General features: G+C 41.4%; 1 protein-coding gene across 1 annotated transcript in view; it reads left to right on the top strand.

Moving 5' to 3' along the window:
* Positions 1-1493: 1493 nt before the first annotated feature.
* Positions 1494-20352, top strand: part of LOC108900668 (cadherin-2-like) — a gene marked incomplete at its 3' end in the record, with an annotated part of 62318 nt that continues 43459 nt past the window's right edge. Inside the window, 2 exon segments of the mRNA XM_018701835.2 lie at positions 1494-2278; positions 7242-7380. Of these exon segments, the coding sequence (XP_018557351.2) occupies positions 2237-2278; positions 7242-7380 (181 nt within the window).

Here is a 20352-nt window from a genome sequence, read left to right as displayed (position 1 = left end):
TTGCCAAAACACTGCTTGCCTCTGGAGGTGAATGGGATTATCATCTGAAACATGTGGCTTTTGCCTATAACACATCTGTTCATGCCTGCACCAACTACACACCCTACTTTCTCACCCACAGCCATGAAGCCCATGTCCCAGATGATGTGTTGGTGCCATTGTGCTCGGTACGCTCAGACTTGTCTCTTTCTCATGCTGACTTTGTGACCTCTCTTTGTGACCCCTCTGACAACTGCTTTTGCTGGTGCATGTCAGTGTGGTGCTGATGCCGATGAGGAACAGAAACTATGATTGACTATGATTGAGCAGCTCATCGTCAGCCATATGCTGAAGGTGATCTGGTTTGGCTGCATGATCCTACAGAGGACGGTGAGGAAGAGGAAGCTGACTCCTCACTGGAGAGGACCCCTGCAGGATACTGGCTGTGTTGAACTCGCAGGGAGAACCTGGACTTACATATTGTTTTGGCAGTGTTCTGGACTCTGATGGACTGGGACAGGTGGTCCATTATGACAGATTGAAACCTTACACACTCCCACTGCCTGCTGGCTCCATGAGCTTCATGAAGTATAAGCACATAATCTTAATGCTCAGCTACACTTGTATTGTCTAGCAGAACACCATTTGACCTCTGACAAACGAAGCCTCAGTTTACATGATATACACCTTAATGGTTTGTTTTCGGTATTAGTTTGGTTCACGCATTGTCAGTGTAGCAGAGTTTGAAGAATGATTTGGCTGCTACACATTAACTTGAACAATAGATGTCGCCAGTGAGCACTGTTGAATGAAGCTTCCAGTAACAAATCTTTTGGCGAACCAATGGGCTGGAAAGCCTCACAGCTTCAGGAACATTCTTTTGGCTGTTACTAACTGTATCCAGGCTCGAGTCGGTGTGTCGCTCAGCCGCTCAGTCTATGCTTTAACCTGGGTGCTGAAATGAAAAACAAATTTTTCCCATATACTGTATATAAATATTAAATCTATGGGAATGTCCATATATTTATACATACAGTCTGTGGTCATCCCCTGACCTCCATGGACACGCAATGCAGCTCCGGCAGTGTGTCCTGGGCAGTGGTATGCAAATGATCTGCTGCTTATACTGTATGTAGATCAGTGCTCCTTGCCTCTCCCCACCAGCCCCACCTCTCCATGCTGAAACAGTAACACAGAGTTGAAACTGCGAACCACTGACATAGAAAAAATACTAATATCGTAATAGGAAAACTCAATCAAAAAAACACAATCATAATACAAAAAATATCAAATAAAGTATAAAGTATGATATTAATATTATGAGATTGTAATTTTTTGATGTCTGTTTTATTTTTCAGTAAAACTTGTTTCAGTGCCAGTGTTTCATTTTTCAGTTTGGATTTTGTTTTCAATGCCAAATTTGATTTTCAGTGTCATTTTAATGTCACCGTTGCAGCTCCATAATCATGAAGGTTGTCTGTCAAATGTATGTAATCTCAAGCCTGATTCAAAATTGACTTTCACTGGGTTGTGTAAAATTGGTGGATTGCCCCTTTAAGACAGAAACGTCAACCTGTCCTTTAACAGCTTTAATCAGTCATTAAGAGTAAAGTAGTGTGACTCGGAGTCGGGCTGACAGTCTGGGTGTCTCAGCCTCACCTGACTATTTTCAAAATCCTTTCTTAACGTGTGCAATTCCCTGAACTTGATGAAAGTTCAGTAACTGTTGGAGTGCTTCTTTAATTAAAGAGCAATGTCATCTGATTGACAGGCGTCTCTACCTACTGTAGCCCTCTGCAGTCAGCCTGATGGTCATGTCCTCAAAACCATCAGGGTTGTCTCACTTCCTGTCCATGTGTGTGGCTGAGATCAGAACCTGAGTCTGAGCAAATAACTGATGTATAGCAGAGCAGCTGGCTCGTTGCTCGATGACAGCTTGATCACTGCAGATTTATCTGAAATCATCCGCAGTAAATCAACTTCCCGTGGACGGAGTGGAGGGGTCTCTGTAGGCGGGCTCAGTGATCTTGGTGTCCGTTAGAGGGCGGCACCGAGGCGCCGCGGGGCGGCGTCGAGTCAGTCCGAGGCAGGCTGGAGTGCCGCTGAGCAGGGCAGCGCACACAGACACTAAGCAGGGCTGGTGAAAGGAAGGAAGGCAGCCTCATGCCGCCGGGGTTTACCGGGCATTAAACATTAGACATCCAGCGCTGCGCGGCGGACCGTGTCGGTCCTGGGAGGAGAATTAATTCACAGCAAAATGCATCTTTCGGGGATCTGGATGCTGATGGCGGCTCTGCAGGTAAAATATTTCTCATTTTACACCGAGTCAGCTACGACTGCATGATACTCCATCCTCCAGAGGAGCAGACACAGAGAGCAGACATTGCGGCTAAACCCGACTCGCTTCATTTCAATTCTCTACTAAATAAGGGCCGACAGAGGCAGCCGATATTCTCATACGCTACAGACAGTAAAATGCTGCTGATCCCAGACCTGCCACACACTGTCATATATCAACCAGAAAGAGATGCAGCCGTTTACCGACGAAGATAAAACATGATCGTTTCTGATCAGCAGAGCGGAGGAATTTCTCTTACTGTGTGTGTGTGTGTGTGTGTGTGTGTGTGTGAGAGCTCGCGCTCTTATTAAACCTCCATCCTCGGATGACAGGCTGCTGCTGTCGCCTGCTTCAGTCTCTCCTTTATGACACAGTGGATGTAGCTGTCTGTTGAGAACAGATGTCGTTGTCTGGCTGTAGTCCAGTCCAGTCAGAAAGCCAAGCCCTGGGTTCTTGCGGCCGATCTTACGCTGATCTCCATTTAAAAAGATGGCAGTTTTATGTGTCCTCTTATAATCGGGCAGACGTGGTGGAGCAAGGATTAAGGCGTTTTAAGAGCCGTTCTTCAGTCAGGCTTCCGGTCTGTTCAATAGAGCAAGCAGAATTGATTTCATCATAGATACTCAAGCCTCCTCATCCTCTGGCAGTTTCACGTTAAATGTGGAAACCTGGCAGTGGAGCCTGCCACTATTTGCTGTTTTACCATAAAGTGCAGCTCTTGCCACTTGGCCTGTGTGTGTCTGGGGAATATGAACCGTGAAAATGCTGTGAAAGTGGACATTTTGTGATTGAGATAAAGTTTTGCATCACAGGACTACTTTCATGTCACCTGGTGGTTTGCTACTGAGCCGGAAGAATTGTCAAATTTTTGAATCAAGTTTGGACCAGCAGGTTCTGATTCACACAGGTGTCCACAGTCCAGTCAGGGATGCCTTGGCCGTTTGATTCTCCGCCCATACCCAAAATTAACTTTTAAAGGTCCTGACCAATGTTTTATTACATTTACTACAATCACATGCAGCTGACTGTTGACCATGTTGGTGGGTGTAGGCTTCCATTTCATTTCAGCTGTAGCAGCACTGACAAACACAATCTGATAGACATTTAGAAATCTTGCATACTATGGTGCTACACTTTAAAAAATGGTGAGTAGCAGTGTTAAGGATACATTAGTATATGACCAGCAAACATAACCAGAAAAAGACAGGTACAAAGCTATAAAGGGTGATCATTGTTACTGTGTATTTTCATGTGTGAGCCTCAAACTTCAAAAGAGAAAAAATCCAAGGCACTCCTCTGGCAAAAAAGTTACAAGACCTTTATTCAGATGGCTATTTCACCATGAAATACATAAAATCCCCAACACAAACGTGTAAGCAAATAGCTGAGTAACACTCACAAACAACCTTCTTCACAGGTTGGAAGGAGCTTCTTACTGCATCTTAAACAGGATTTCATGAAGGTAAAAAGAGGCCCACACTATGTACAGATCAATAGAGAGGATAGTGCTGTGCCAACAGGTCAAAGGTCAGGTCCTAAAATAAATCTATCACCAGTACCTTCCCTCCAAAACGGCAAGATCAGCACTCTCAGTGGACTACCTTAAATCCTCTTAAAGCCTTTCATTCACCTGCTTTTGTTATGATTTGCAGCGTTTTATTAAAGCTTTGATACCATGTTTTGTAGTTATACCTGAAGGTTGTGTTGCTGAATGCAGCTATGTGTGGTGGGATGTATGAGTATCAGGTTAATGGTTTACAGGCTGGTAGATAAACAGCAAAGGGCAGAACATCATGTCAATTTGCTTTGGGTCAGATCGGGAGGAAGAGGTGGCTACTGGAGGATGATGAAGGTTTAATTTTATCAGCACTGTCACAACTTGTCTGTTGCCCTGTTCCTCTGGGGGGATGGCTGACGCAAAATTGTTGTCATTTGTAAATCCTTATATTGATGTAGATTTACTTTGCTCTAGGTAAATCTTAAAATGACATTCATTCTCATTGAAAACTTGAAAGTTAGAGCAGACAATTGACTAGTGCACAGATTAAAAAAAAAAAATCTGCTTAAAGAGATGAGACATATAATCATCAAGCAGAGGTGTGGGAAAGTAGCACACCCAGTTTTGTCATTTCACCATAACAATTGCTCTACGATATTCAGAGGGTTTTCTACAAAGGCAGACAGTGTGTCCCTGTCATCTTCTGTCTGACTGTGGTAAGTACAGGGTTTGTTACTGTTATCATTATGGTGGCATGTCTGGATAATTACTAATTGTAAATAGTTAATCAAGTAACAGCTGCTGTGCCACATGTGGAACTGCACAGCTCCTCTCTCACTTTGAGACACACGTGTGTATCCTGCTGCAGGGATTCGCTGAACTCAAACTTATCCCACAGAAAAACAGCTGGAAGAAACAAACACAACCTCTGCAGGCGTGTTAGACATTTCTGAAAAATTCTGGGTTATATTCAGTGGCAGGAGGAAACAGAGCTGTTGAGCCTCATGAATCCATAGATGTGAATATAACTACAGGCCACCTGAGGTATAGTCAGGTTATATTTGTGTGAGGAGAGGAGGGAGAGGACGACAGAAACTGGCTGATCACTTTTTTATTTTCTATTTTGATCATTTCTCTTCCATCAAATGTTACTGTTGATAAAAGTATGGAATTAAAAATGGACAAAATCAACACATGAAACAAATCTGTTGTTCACAGTTACTTCTGCTCCATCTGCAGTGTCTTAGTGAAGTATTGGTCAGTCTACAGTAATTTCTCAGCGTATCTTCAGTTACACAGCCTTTGGGAAACTCAGCTTAAAGAGAAGAAAGCTCATAAGATGAATATTTATCATAGCTTTAAGATGCTTTTGAAAACCGTGTCCAATTTTCTGCCTGTGTCATGGATAACATTCATACACTTTTTGATTCCATCACTCTGAAGGACACATCCTGGATTAATAATGTTATTTAAGAGAGTTGTCTTTTCTGGCTGCCACATGTTAATCACATGTACGTTTATGGCAGTAGTCGCTGTAGAGTAACAATCTATAAATTAAGAGATGCTCTCGTAAGGGGTCTTTACACCTTAAAAAGCCCCTAAAGCATCCATACAATCCATTAAATACCTAATATATTATAATCCCATGATTAATCCATTCATTTTGAATACTCAGCTCATGAAGCTGATGCTCAGTCCTCCTCCAAAGCAGAGATGGGCAATATGGACTTAAAATTTTATCACAGTATTTTCTGGTATTTATTTTGATAATGATCTAAATGACAATAAAAAAATGTCATCAACTAGAGTTTATTGGTATTACTGCAAGATGACACATTTTTTTTCTGGTTTATTGCATACAACACAATATCATCCATCCCCCCTCCAGAGCCTGGGGCTCTCCCTCCTTGTCCTTGCTCCAAGCAGGGCTTTAGAAGATCTCAGTAGATTTAAGAGGCACTTCAAACCAGGCTCCACATCAGTAGAGAGTGGTCTGACAAGAAGGCAGCATCCAACACTTTGTTTTCACACTAAATTATCTAAAAACTCATTAGACTGTTTTACAGTGAGCTTTTCCACCTGAATGTCATAACATGTGATAACATTATTGTTGAACAGCATTAAAACGTGAAGCCATTTAAACGTTCTCATCTTCATCCTCATCAAAGCTCTGCTATCAGTATGTCCATTCATCCTACAGAGAGGAGAGGTGATGTTGGCCAACCTTGTCACCTCCTGCCTAATCTGGCTGTTACTTCTTCAATAAACTCATTGTCTAGGTTATGAACTGTTCTAAGAAACCAGAAACAGGATTATTTTGTTAGTTCAAACTTAGTTGGACTATGGACTAATCACTTCATTCAAATATTTATTTTCCTCAGCACTATTTAACATTAACATTATAATTACATAGTAGCTTTGGACCAAGTGGACCATGCAGTTAGGTACTGAAGTAAATCCACTAATAACTTTTAGTGCATATATTCTTGTGTTGGAACAGCCCCCCCCCCCCTGCTTTTTTTCTCCTCTTCACTTTTTGTCTGTCCTCTAAATATCACCACTAAAGCTTTTGCTGAAACACAGCTGAAACACAGAGTGACACCACAGTCTCTCCTTCCTTGTGCTAGTAGGGGAAGTGAAGAAAGCCAGTAATGCTAACTCCCACCCTCCACCCCCTGTCCCCACCCTCCTCTAAACATGTCAGGATGGCCAGTGACGATGTGATAGTTAGAGTTTTTAGGTTAAGTGGAAGCAAAACACCGCTCCCCTCTTGGCGTCATTACTTGAATCGCAGACAAACCACACACACACACACACACACACACAATAACAAGCTACAGATACTTCTTATGCTGCTCCAAGGAGCAGGAATATGTACATCTGCGCATGTGTGTGTGCGTGCACAAGTGTGTGGACGGGAGGTATAGGGGGACCCAAACAACAGGAGAGACAAAGTCTAGACACCAATTATTATTAAAATGAACTGACCCATTTGTCTGCTGCTCTGTGATTAGTAACGGTGTGTTAGTCTTGACTGGTGCTGAACTGGATTTTATTTTCACTCTGACACAATAATTTTCTTCTGTGTCGCTGTTGTGAGTCAGGACAACAAACCCTGTTCAGAAAATGTGGAAAAAATAAATCATTGTTCTGTGCTAATTGCGGTTACATTCAGCCAGAGGACCAGTCAGTGTCAGTAATTCCATATTGCTTCAGTCATAGAACTCAACTTTATAAAAGTGAGAAAGCAATGTTTGCTGTCTTGTTTTATTATTTGCTACATTTCAAGTTTACAGAGTTTTGAATTAGGCTGATGAAACAGCCTACAGGAGAGACAGTCAACCAAATTGAAGGAAAAATCAGCAAATTCAAGAGGTTGTTAAAGCGTCAGGATTAATATCTGAATATCTTTCCTTCCCTCTGCAGTTTGTTGTTCTGAGTGGAGCGGCTGAGAGGTCGTTGTCAGGCAAGCAGGGGTTGTTGCCATGCAGGAGAGGATTTACACAGGGGGAGTACATCATCGAAGTGGACCAGGAGCTGGTAAAGGGACAGGCTGTCTTCAATGGTAAGTACACACACACACACACACACACACACACACACACACACACACACACACACACAGACTAACACAGACTTGGAGCAGGAACAGTTCCAGTGATAATCCCCTGCTGTTGGGTGGGGGTTGTTTAAGAGTCCTGCTGATATTTGAACCATAATGGAGCTTGAAAAAGACTGACCTTTCTGAAGACCGAATGTGGAGCAGGATTAGACTGATAAACTAAGCCAATACTGTCCTTCTGTTACCATAAATATGTTCCAGTCTGGTCCTGATTGCTAATATTTGGATGAAACATGACTGATATGTTATGAGCTTCTTCTGATTGGTCTGTATAATCGACAAGTGTTTTGTCTTCTTCAGAGGTTGAATAGTAGCTGTTTCAGAGGCTTTTGTCCACTGACAAGTGCACAGTTCTAGGAGCAATCTGCCCTTCGTCAAAGGATCAATTTAGATACTGGTTTAAGCTTTGTTATTACTGCTTTAGACCTGGGAGTACAGAACTCAGTGAAATTGCAGAAGTCACCGGACTGGCTTTAACAACACTGTGATAGTGCCAGAGCCTCAGCAGGGGAAAGTGCAAACATGCATCCTTATTGTGAAGGACCTTCACCTATGGAGTCTTTAAGTTGATGAACTGAACCTTTATCTTGTTTATTTCCAGCCGTGCCAGGTAGGGCTTTGCTTTTCCAGAGAAGGTAAAGTTATATATTCAAAATTCACAGTATATAAGTGCAACAGGCCACACCTTGTGTTTCAAACCATAGTGCATTGTTTTCTATTTTTCAGTTTTTCAGATTTTGAAACAATAAGTGATAATAATATCACTGATATCAGCTACACAGGATTATGTACCTGAGATTTGCTAACAGTGGCTAACACCAGCCACAATAAGCTACTGGTCATACCAGACTGAGTAAGACTGTAGGAGCAAAACCTCTGAGTGTACTGAAGGGTGTATTTTACTGCTCATGAGTTAAACTTTTCATTTGTTGGAGGAATGTGTCTTAAATTTTTACATGGTCTGACTTTAAGATAAACTGGGATTGACCACTCAAAGCGCTTCACACTACAGATCACATTCACCTATTCACACACACAGTCATACAGCACTTATTCTATACGCAAGTGCTCCCTAACACATTCACACACCGATGTGCGCACATCGATTTGGGGTTCAGTATCTTGCCCAAGGTATGTGGACTGTAGGAGCCGGGGATCGAACCACTGAGCTTCTGGTTGGTGGGCGGCCGCTCTACCTCCTGAGCCACAGCCACCACGTTTCTCTGTAAAATCAAGAATATGCTGTATTTACAGTATAACCTTCGATTTTTATTTCCAAAGTATAACTGCAGGCCTTCAATAGCCTATGTGGGCCAAAGTCTGGTCTGCAGTAGTATATTAGCATGCTGCTGTTTGCCCAGTGAATCAGTCAGTATCATTGGGTATCGGCAGCAGGCTGATCAATACGCTGTGTGTATGTGTTGATTTGGGGTAGGGTTGTTAGACAAAGGGTCTTAGGGATTTGTTTTGAACCAAACTTATGGATTTTAATAAGCCCTCTTTTGAAGTTCTCCACTGTCTGTAGTCTGATGGTGTGGAGAAACCATCCTGTGGTGATTTTAGGTGATAAACTTACTAAAACTGCTTTGGATATGGTTTAAATCATGTTCTGGGCAATCAATAATCAGACTGAGACGTGTTCCCCACTGGCAATTTTCTCTGCCCTCATGTCTGAATGTGTCTGTAGTGGGAGAGATATGTGTTGACAGTCAATATCTCCACACAGATGTGTTGGCCTGTGGCTGGCTTCACTTATTCTCTCCATACAGGAAGAGCTCAGACCCTTTGATGTGTGTAAATTAGCATGGCACTATTTGAGTTTTCTGCCTTTTGATATCAGTGAATGGGAACTGTAAGCATTGTGTTTGAACCTGATAGTGTTACTAGCCTCACTGCAGCAACTTAGCACAGATAGCTTAGCTTCAGTCTGTTCTACATGTACTGCTGGGATGCCGCTTGGTTTAATAGAGGAAGCCTGTGGTACAAGGCAGCTCCCACTGTGAACATGTCAGGCTGTGTGAATATGAAGCAGGTTTTAACTGTCAATTTCCCCCTGGAGAAATAGAGGTCAGAGAGTGACTTTCTTCCTGTTGGAATGAAATCCATTTCAGCTTTGTTTTTGTGATTTTATTCTGAAGGAATGTATGAAACAGTCTTTGTCTCACATGCAAGTACAAGGCAAAAACTCCACAATAACACTGAGATGGAGTGTGTGACTGTGTGATCACATGTTTGTGTGCTTCAGGGGACTTGTATGGACCATGTGAAGTGTAACAAGACAACAGAGACTGAAGCTGACAGAGCAGTGAGGGAAACAAGAAGAGAGGGTGTTTCACTGTGGCTGTGGTGATGATGCTCATGGTGTGTGTGTGTGTGAAGGAGGTTAGACAAGAGATTACGAGGCTGTGTTGTTTATTCAGTGTATTCAGTGTAACAGATACTAATTGCTGGATCATATTCAGGAAGTCTGCTGGAAAGATGAGGAGAGACTAATTTGTGTTGTTGGTTATTGTTTATCCACCAGTCTGACGAGTGCATGTTATACTGAGAATAAAACTGTTGCCTCACCTGTGTGAAGTCAGAAATTCATGAAAAGGTGAAGCTCATTGCATCATGGGAGATCTCCCGGCAGCATAACTAAGGGATGGTTCAAGCCTGAGCCAACCCTAACTATAAGCTTTATCAAAAAGGAAAGTTTTAAGCCGACTCTTAAAGGTACAGAGGGTGTCTGCCTCCTGGACCCAAACTGGGAGAAGGTTCCACAGTAGAGGAGCCTGATAACTGAAGGCTCTGCCTCCCATTCTACTCTTAGAAACTCTGGGAACCACCAGTAAACCAGCATTCTGGGAGCGCAGAGTCCTAGGTGGGATTGTAGGGGACTATGAGATCTTTAAGGTAAGATGGAGCCTGACTATTAAGGGCTTTGTAAGTGAGGAGGAGGATTTTGAATTCTATTCTGGATTGACTGGAGCATGTAGAGACTAACAGGAGAATATGGTCTTTGTTTCTGTCGTAATCATGCTGCAGCATTTGATCAACTGCAGAGTCTTAGAGACTTGTTGGCAGCTGATATATGAATTACAGTAGTCCTGGATACATGATGGACTAGTTTTTCTGCATCTTTTTGAGACAGAAAATGTCTCATTTTGGTGATATTGCGCAGGTGAAAGAAGGCAGTCCTAGAAGTTTGTTTTCTGTGTGAGTTAAAGTACATATCCTGATCAAAGATGACTCCCAGATTCTTTGCAGTGGAGCTGGGAGTCAGGGCAATGCTGTCTAATGGAACTACATATACATATATAGAGTATACCACTGTAATGTATAGCTATATGAAATGGACTAGTTGGTTACAGGAGCACAGTGAAATGTTTAAAATGAGACTCAAGACCCAGAATTACAGATAAATTGATGATGGCTTTGTATATTAGACAAAAATATAATAAGATGTAAACATATGTGGTTTAGTTTGGTACTAGTAACAACAATGACAAAATTAAATAAAAAACAAAAAATACTGATATCTGCAATGATATCTGAATTGCAATTGCTTATTTCCAAATTCTGCGTGAGTATCTCACTCAGCTCTATCACAACTCAATCTCCTGCGTGCACCCTTACAACTTGAATTAAAACTAGAGGTAACAACATCACATTCAAGTTGATGTAGAATCAGTTGAATAGTACGATCCAGGAATCAATTCAAATTCAACAGTTACTCAACAGTTACAAAATACTCTTAATTCAGGAACTATTCCTACCAGGCAGCTCCAAATTCTCAGTCCCGAGGTGTGAAATGTAAGTCTATTTTGAATTAAGTCCAGTGTCCCAAAAGAAATATGTCAAAGGCAGGTGAAAGTTCAGAGTTCCAGAGGGGTTGTGTATGAAGGTGTGTGAGAGGGGATGAGAAGCTGGAGGAGGGAAATGAGAATGAAGTTGAATGTAGAAGAGTCTGTTGCAATGGGGGCCTACCACACCACAGAATGCAGTAGCAATGGGATGGGTCCAGTGATTATTCCGAAGGGAAGACTCGCCATCAATGTCACTCGCAGATCCAATCCTCACAGGCAACTGAAGAGAATCATAAACAACAACAACTAAAAAACCCTGACCTTTCAACAGACAGGGTCAGAGAAATATCATGAGTATTCAAATTACTTTATCTAATGTCTGCTCAAACTGTAGCTTACATCATGTACTAATGTGCATTTACATGAGCTTTAATAATATGTAATACTCATTATTATCTATTACAAATACTCTTTAACCTTTCATAATATAAAATTAAACGAACTAGCTGCACAAAGATAGGCTTCACACTGTGGCTCAGGTAGAGCACTCGCCCACCAATCAGAAGGTTGGTGGTTCGATTCCTGGCTCCTCCAGTCCGCATGCTGAAGTATCCTTCTGATGTGTGTGTCTGTGCTAGAAAGCACTATTGTATAGAACAAGTGCTGTATGAATGTGTGTGAATGTGATCTGTAATGTGAAGCGCTTTGAGTGGACTAGAAAGTAAGTACAGTCCATTTACCATTTACATTCAATAACCCAATAAAGGGCACAAAACATTCAAATTTAAGGTGCATTTTACTAAAATCCCACATTTGACAACTGATTTTGTGTGAACAGCTGGACACTTACACCCACAACATGGCGCCGACCAATAAGGCCACAAAGTTTCTAAGACCAAAAAAAAAAAAAAGACATGATACAGCCAGCTGAATCTCATCACAGTTCGAAGCCCATCAGACAAGTTAGCTTTTACTATTAAATGAACTAGAAATAATGAAAATAATTCTAAATAAATGAATTACCTCACTCTCAGAGCAGTAAAGACGCGCACTTCATGAAAATCCACAGGAATCAAAGCTAGAAAGCGCAGCTCATACAGTCTTGTACTGCTCAATGCTATACAACACTTTTTCTCGCAGCAGTTGGCTGATTTTAACTATATATTCTTGAGTTTCTCCTGCTCCTCACTCGTTCCTGGCATTCCTCCACACACAGCACAGTGCATGTTCTCGTCTCCACACACAGCAGAAAAAGGTCTGTTCCTCACTTCCTGAAACACCGGAGCAAAAATGGGTGAGACTACTCGCCGTCAGTTGACTGCTTATTGGTCAGGCGAACATATCAGTCTAGTCTCCCACATTTATTTAATATTAAACAGTATAAAAATCAGACATGTTCTTAATGTACTTTCTGGGAATAAAAATACTAACTCATAGCAACTTAATGAGTTTCCTCTCTTAAATATAAGACACTAGATTATCTGGGTTACTTATAATTTGTTTTTCTCTCCGGGATGATGTGTTTGGATGGTTGTGCTGGGTTTGGAGCAGGACTGAAAGAACTCACTGAGCTATCTGGATATAATTTGGGGACCATTGCAGGTTGTCCTTGCTGGGTTACAATCTGATGGCTCTGGGTGCTGTTAATTATTTAATTGGAGCAGAGGAGGACTAAATTATTAATGAGAGGAGAGAGGATAGAAGGGAGAGACATAATTATAAACAGACAGCGTGTCTGGGGGACAAATTGTGAAGGAAAGCAGGTTAGAGGTAGAGAGCAGCAGCACAGAGCAGGTCAGACTGATACACTCCCACAGTAGGAGGAAACAAGGAAACAGGAAGTGGTGCTGAAGCTCATAGACACAGTCCACTGTTTTAAACACTGTCTTCAGTCTTCAGACACAAGGTCTTGATTTTGTGTTGAGAGTTGTACACAGGATTTGTTTCAGCTGGATGTTTGTATGTCTGCTCACAACAACATTTAACACTGGAGAGGTTTAACTTGAAAATATGTATTTTTTATATTTCTCAAAGTAAGGCTCAGTTAGTATTCAACCAGTATTCAGAATGTTGACAGCCAGCCACTCTTTAAGTGAATCAGTTCTGGTTTTACTGACTGATATATAAGATTAGCATCAAAGCTAACATTGTCGTATGAATAAATTGAAGAAAAAAATCAAATGATCCAACACTTACAGGAAACTGGTGGCTGAGTCAGATTTGTGTTTCTGTGGAAAGGAAACCAAAATAAATCTGGGAATGGTAAAGTTGACTCAGCTGCTGCCAGACCGGTGTTTTCAGCGGACGGTCCCTCTGGGTGTGTGTGTGTGCACGTGTGCGCGTGTGGAGAAATAGAAGTGGTGGTTTTGGTTTGCTTTTATAGCCATGGTGGAGGTGTTCTCTTCCTATTTGTCACCTTGGATACAGTGTGTGTGTGTGTGTGTATATCACTGCAGTGTGTATTATATTTTTTAGTACTGTACAGTATGTCTTGCTTATGCTGGGTTTGCATGTGTTTGCAATATCTCTCTCTCTCTGAGTACTGTACTTCCTGTGGATCTCAGCAAAGCTGACTGCTCTGACCTTCCCATTCACCCATCCATCCTTCCTATTAAGACAGTGAGTGTTAGTCAGCGATACGTCCTCATGCAGCTGGCTGACGGTCGGTGCTGCTAAACACAGCCGTGGAAACCCCCATGCCCCCGAGCCAGCATGCACCAAGCACATCCATCTCCCCACATCCTCCCTTTCAATCCCCCTCTCTTTCTCCATTCTCTCCCTTTCTCTCCCCATTTCTTTCTTTTCCCTTGTCATGCAGCAGATTGCCCTACTTCATTCCAGCCTCATATATCACTGTCTCCCCTCAAACCCGGTTTCGGGAAGGGTGGCCAACATACAGAATGAGAGTTTCTCTCTCTCTTTCCTTCTCATTCGATTCCTGGTCCTGCCATTGTTTTTTTCTCTGAGGGGCTTGTTAACGTCTTAGCAGTGGATTGCTCACTGCTCTTATATGCTTTCACTCCTGTATCTAATCTAATCTAATCTAATATAGTGTTTCTCACTTCAATTTTGCAGTCGAAAGTGCTTAATTTGTAGCTACTGGTGAGGTGGTTGGCAGTATGGATAAAATCTTTTAATAATGATAAAGGATTTGGCAAATTTAAGGTTTGTCATTACACTGATGCTCATTGGTTTGTGGTGCAGCCTCTCATCACAATTATTCATTCATTCATTATCTATACCGCTTATCCGTTAAGGGTTGCAGGGGGGCTGGAGCACAGGGTACACCCTGTACCGATCGCCAGTCCATCGCAGGGCCAACACATATAGACAAACAACCATTCACACTCACATTCACAATTTAGAGTCACCAGCCAGTGGTTCATTTATGTCCTCACTGGCTAACACCAGTCTACCTTCTCCCACCATCATTATCATCAATAAAAACACTTATGAGCAGAAACATATGAATCATTAACAGTAGAGAATAACAACTTCATGTCCACACTTGATTTGTATGTGAGTAGGATGTAAGATTTAATCTCCATACAAAATGTAACCCACACTATCATTAACAACACATACATTTTAAAATGCAAGTTTATATATAAACATAGGCAGGTTTATCAGAACCTCTCTTGTAAGCAAACTATACAAGTAGCATAGCTGTTTTTCTGAAACAAGTTAGAGAAATCTAAATGTTGCAGAAGGTCACTGACAGAACAGTATCTTGTAAAACAGGAAGAAGCTACTTAGGGACATTCTCAATGAGTGTTTCTTCTCTGTGGTGTCTGAGCTGGACCACTGGAATGCAGAAGCTGTGATTACAACCTAGCAGCCAGGAGTCAGTGAAACTCCAGTGTGATCTTCAGCTCTGTGCCCATCACTGCTCTGTTTCTAAATTTATTTCCAGGTGATGGCAGTGAGAGGTTTATGGTGAGTCCAGTTCTAAATGAGTGAAATGTCTCTGTCCTGATTTCCCGGGCTGAACTGTCAAAAACCACAGTATGAGGACTGAATGAAGGGTCAGTCAAGGTCAATGAAACAGGGTGTGTGGTAGAGCTGGAGGAGTGTGTGTGTTTGTGTCATGGAGCAGGAAGAGCACTAGGGTTTTGTCATGTAACTATTTAGCAAATTTAAAATAATTGTTTTTTGTATTATTTTGAGATATTTTTATACCACTGTCAAATTAACTGTGATAGAGTGAACACATGAGACCATATTGGAGATGGTCCAACAGAAGCTTTCTCATAAACCATTTTACTTCTACTTGTTTGAACCTGTGGATTGCTGCTGTAAAGGTGTGTTCAGTCTATTAAAGTCAAAAGATAAAGTCAAAGATGGGAGTGGATGTAACTTTACCCTGGGAAATTTAAATTGAGGCTTAGATGCTAGAGTTGAAAACATTTCAACTTTAAATATGCGCTCATCATCATCATTGTCTCCATGTGCCTTGAGATGACTTTTGTTGTGATATGGCGCCATATAAATAAAACTGAATTGAATTGAATTGAATGAGTGAATGGAGTCAAGAAAAAGATATGACTCAGAGGCTGAGGCTAGTCTGACACCAAACACAAACATACTGGGCATATTTCACTAGCTAAATCACTGCTACTGGCTACCACCTGCACAGGTGGTACACTGGCTGTTAGGGACAAATAAGCACAACTGTACTGTGACAGCCCAGCAGTGAGCACTCAGATTAGATTGAGTAATGTAAGGTGAACATTTATACCATTTCTCAGATTAAAGACATATGTGCAGAGAATGCAGAGGTTTAAGTGCATTGTTCTAATAATGCAGTTCCCCTTAGCTCTGTGGGGCTATTTCTCCATTCATAGCTCCATTTTTGGGTTTCCAGACTGCACAGCTCTGATAAACCCACTCTACACTATCTGTCCCGCACCAGACAAGCTTAGTGCCTCGCTGGTGGAAAGGGTGGAACATCACACATCACAAATTCAGACAACGTTTTCTCAGGAGTTGGTGGAGACCAAGCAGAGCTAAAAGGAGAGTTTCTGCTGACTGATTTTTGTTTTGTTGCCCACCTGAAAGCAGCACAAGTTACACAAAGTGTAATGCTCCCATCATAAAAACAAACTGCCCTGTCTTGGAGTCCTGCATAATTATGTAACATACAGTATTTTACAGACATGTCAGACAATCCATAGCTACAATACAATATATATATATATATACATACATAGCTTCTTAACCCTTCTCCCATGAGACTAAACCATGTTTGTATCATCATCTGTTTAACAGATTTCTTTCATGATAAATGCAGTCTTTTCTCTCATCTCAGTTTTTGCTGATGTGAGGAAACCGGATAATCTTTTTTCACTTTGGTTTTCTTTTCTATTCATCATATTTCACATTAAAATACTCCAAGGCCAGCCAGAGACAGTTGTGGACCACAGACTAACCACACAGTGTAGACAGAACGAGGCCCACTTTCTCCAGAACTTGTGCTGTGTGTGTTTATGTGCTGTATGTTGTGTGTGTGTGGGAGGAGATTCTAGGTCTGGTTCTCATTATAATGTCTGTATGTTAAACTGACAAAACCCAGGCAGTGCCACTCTCAGCTCCACAGATATGACTGGAATGTGTGCACTGTGTGTGTATGTGTGTGTTAGTGTTTGTGCTCCCATGGGTGCTCTTTCAGTTGTGGTTGTTCACATTCCACTCATTTGTCTTTCTTTTCTTCGCTCCCCTCTCTCTCTCCCTCTCTCTGTCCCTCTCTCTGTCCCTCTCTGTCCCTCTCCCTCTCTCTCCCTCTCCCTTTCTCCCTTTCCTCTCGATTTGGATTAGTGCTTTATTAGCATAATGTTTTAGATCAAACATGTTGCCAAAGCACACATGTACATCAGAACATAAGTAAATACAACAATAACTATAAAATGATAAGATAACAAAAATAATGAGATAAAGAAAAAAAAATAAAGAGATTACAAAAAAAAATAAAATGTTCATATACATGTGTACATACTCTCTCCCTCTCCTTCTCTCTCTCCCTCTTTCTCCCTCTCGCTCTCCCAGCCATTTTCTGTTAAATGAATAATGGCTGCATGCCTGACCTCATGTCTGACTAATGAATGTGTGTGTGTTTGAGTAAGTGTATGTGCATGGGTGTGTACATGAATGAGTGGTGGAGCGTACCTCAGTGTTGGTGTGAAGGGAACATGCTACTGATCTATATATTTAATGTTTTATATAAGATGTACTTTATCATAGCTTAAACATGTCAGATGGAAGGATTCCAGTGTAAATTCAGAGCATTGTCCTCTAGATTCCTCAGATGATTGACAGGTGAATGACAGATGATTGACAGGCACACAGAGAGTGGCTGATGCTTAAATGGATTTTTGATGATACACTGGCCGCCCATTAGGATTTATGTGGACTGGTAGTAGGGTGTCATCACTGTCTCCAACTTCCTGTAACTGTCGTCTCAAATTAAAAGCCCTGCAAGGTCATGTAATTCAACTTCACAACAATGCGGTGGTGGCAGACATACAGTTGGGGTCTTGTTCACAGCTCAGTTATGAACGCCTACTGCACAGTGTCTCTCCTGTTGGGCTGCTGACAGTGTTGCGAGCTAGTTTTAACTCACCATGACACCAGTAGGTTCCAGTTTAGCTGTGCACGTTCCCATGACATGCAAGCTCTCAGCAGGTAGAACTCATCACAGCTGAGAGTATCAGAGCAACTGAAAGAAACAGGTTGCACTGTTTCCATTACTTCTCTACCTCCATTACAGTTTTGTGGTTTGGTGCTCTGTGTGTGAACTGTGAGAGTGTGCCAGAGTGTGTGCACTGTGTTACACTGCTAACATCTCCACAGCAGCACTACCACTAGCTGGTTAAAATTTTGGTTGACAGTGAAATGTCCTACTGTTGGATGGATTGTACTGAATACTGGTTCAGAAGTCCGTGTTCCCCTTTGAAAGGTAACTTTTCATCTGGCTCCATTCTCAGGTCAACATTTTAATTTGCCTAATAATAGAATAGAATAGAATAGGCTTTATTGTCATTGTACAGTTAAGTACAATGAAATTGTGGAAATGTATAATAATTGTTCAATAAACACTAATGACCCTTCCATCAGCCACAGCTGGACATCGTGTTTATTACCAATAAGCCAATGTTTGCCTGCATGCTGCCAAACTAAGATGGTGAACATGATAAACATTATAACTGCTAAACATCAGTATTTTACCACTGTCATTAGGAGTTTTACATTTACCACACACATACACACACACACACACACACAGTCCTACTCATGGATTTGTTACAATGCAACAATGCTCTTATACATTCAGAGATGTTAAAGAGAAAGCTGCCATTGTATGAAGAGTTTAGCAGCATTACTGATAGCTGACAAATTCATATTGTCTCTCACAGTACATCATCATATGGCTCAAACCTACTGTCATGTGCCAAGAATGTTCCTAATTGCTTGTTGCTAATTTGCTTAAGCACTGCAGATACCTGCATGTTTCACCCATCATTATTCAGCAGCAAATAGTTTACTTCCTCCAGTTTCCCTGGATGATAGATGAGGTGACAGAGAAAGGCCCATCCATCAGCAGCCTAATTTTGAGCACTGTGGTGTCCCTCAAGCCTTTTATTCTTCACCTCCTACAGAGGTGACCAGGCAGATACAAAAAACTCTGTTATTCTCTGATAAAAACGTGATGTTCCACAGTAGCAACTTGTAAATCTTTAAATGCACTTGCATTGTTGTACAGGGAAGTTGATACCAGGTACAGGAGCAGGCAGGAGTCAAATCGATTATGCAGTCTGGAACAGTGTAATGGTTCATGTATTAGGAGGGTAAAAGCATACACAAACATTAGTAGAGTCTGTCTTATCTTACTCAGGGAGACTGTTGATCTGTGTATGCAGTACAACCAGAATGAAATCTACCTGTGACCAAAACACAACTGTGAAGATATACCATGGTGTCATTGAATTTTTTTTTTGTTGTGATTAAGAGCTTTAATTATGCTGCACGAAGAAAAGTAACCCACTAAAATCACCACATTAAACTGAGAGATGAGTTCATCCTCTGCAGGTAAGCTGTTAATAAGGAGTTGTTTTCACTGACAGCAGTGTTAACATTACTGTAGTCATCTTTTAACACTGTCACACACTGCGCAGTAGTGTTTCCTCTGCCAAGTGTCAGGACATCTCAGACTGCTCAAAAAGGACATGTACTGAAGAAAACCAAGGAAAGCCACAAAAGTTCATTCTCGGATCATGGAAACAGAACAAAAAATAGAAAAAAACTTAAGGTCCACTTACGAGCTTTCTGTAGCTTTAACAGTATCTCATGGTCTTAGTCAGTGATTGGAGTTTGACTGGAGAAAAATTAACTGAGCAGACTTCACTCTCTGAAGACTGATGCAGCTCAAAACTCTGCACATTCACCAGTGAGAATTAATGTGTCACATAGCATCCATATTGTTTCTATGGTGACCTGCAGTTTAATGTGTCGTATGCACTGATTTACTATGAGAGCTGAACTGTTGACTGTCTTTGAGCTGTTCACCTGCCAGCCAGGGGATACCCAGTATTTTCTGTAACCATGGAATAATCAGAGTAATGTGAGCATTATTAAAGTCAACTATAAAGCACTACAAACACTGGCATTGAGGAAACACACACTCTTCAGTGCTTCACTGTCTCTGCCAACATTTCCCATCACAGCACCCTGTCATTTACAGTTGCTGGTTGCATCTCCATATGTGAAATTTCAGGTGATGCCCTGCAGCAGTTATCATGTTCTGAACATGTTTTTTAGGGAGATTCAAATATGTATCAGGTTGTATCCAACAAAATTAAAGATGGTTAGTCAGGATAAATCCACCTTTAGACAACAGCTGCTCAGACAGTAAATGTAAAAAGCATTTCATCATATTTAGTCTTGACTTGTTTTTTCTTCTGCCAGAAAACAAACATCCACATGTAACTAAATATTTTTTGTCCTCAATCCTAATCCATGTACAGATACCAGGTTCTGTGTAATGTGTTTTAAATGAAAATCTAATTTATTTTGTCCTACATATTACAGCTCTGCAGGGCATCCAAATCAGAAGAGTGATCTGAATATTGTTGAC

Source organism: Lates calcarifer, unplaced genomic scaffold (genome assembly GCF_001640805.2).
Source record: "Lates calcarifer isolate ASB-BC8 unplaced genomic scaffold, TLL_Latcal_v3 _unitig_4583_quiver_710, whole genome shotgun sequence".
In the NCBI taxonomy this organism is placed as follows: domain Eukaryota; kingdom Metazoa; phylum Chordata; class Actinopteri; family Centropomidae; genus Lates; species Lates calcarifer.
This window is presented reverse-complemented; position numbering and strand designations above follow the sequence as displayed.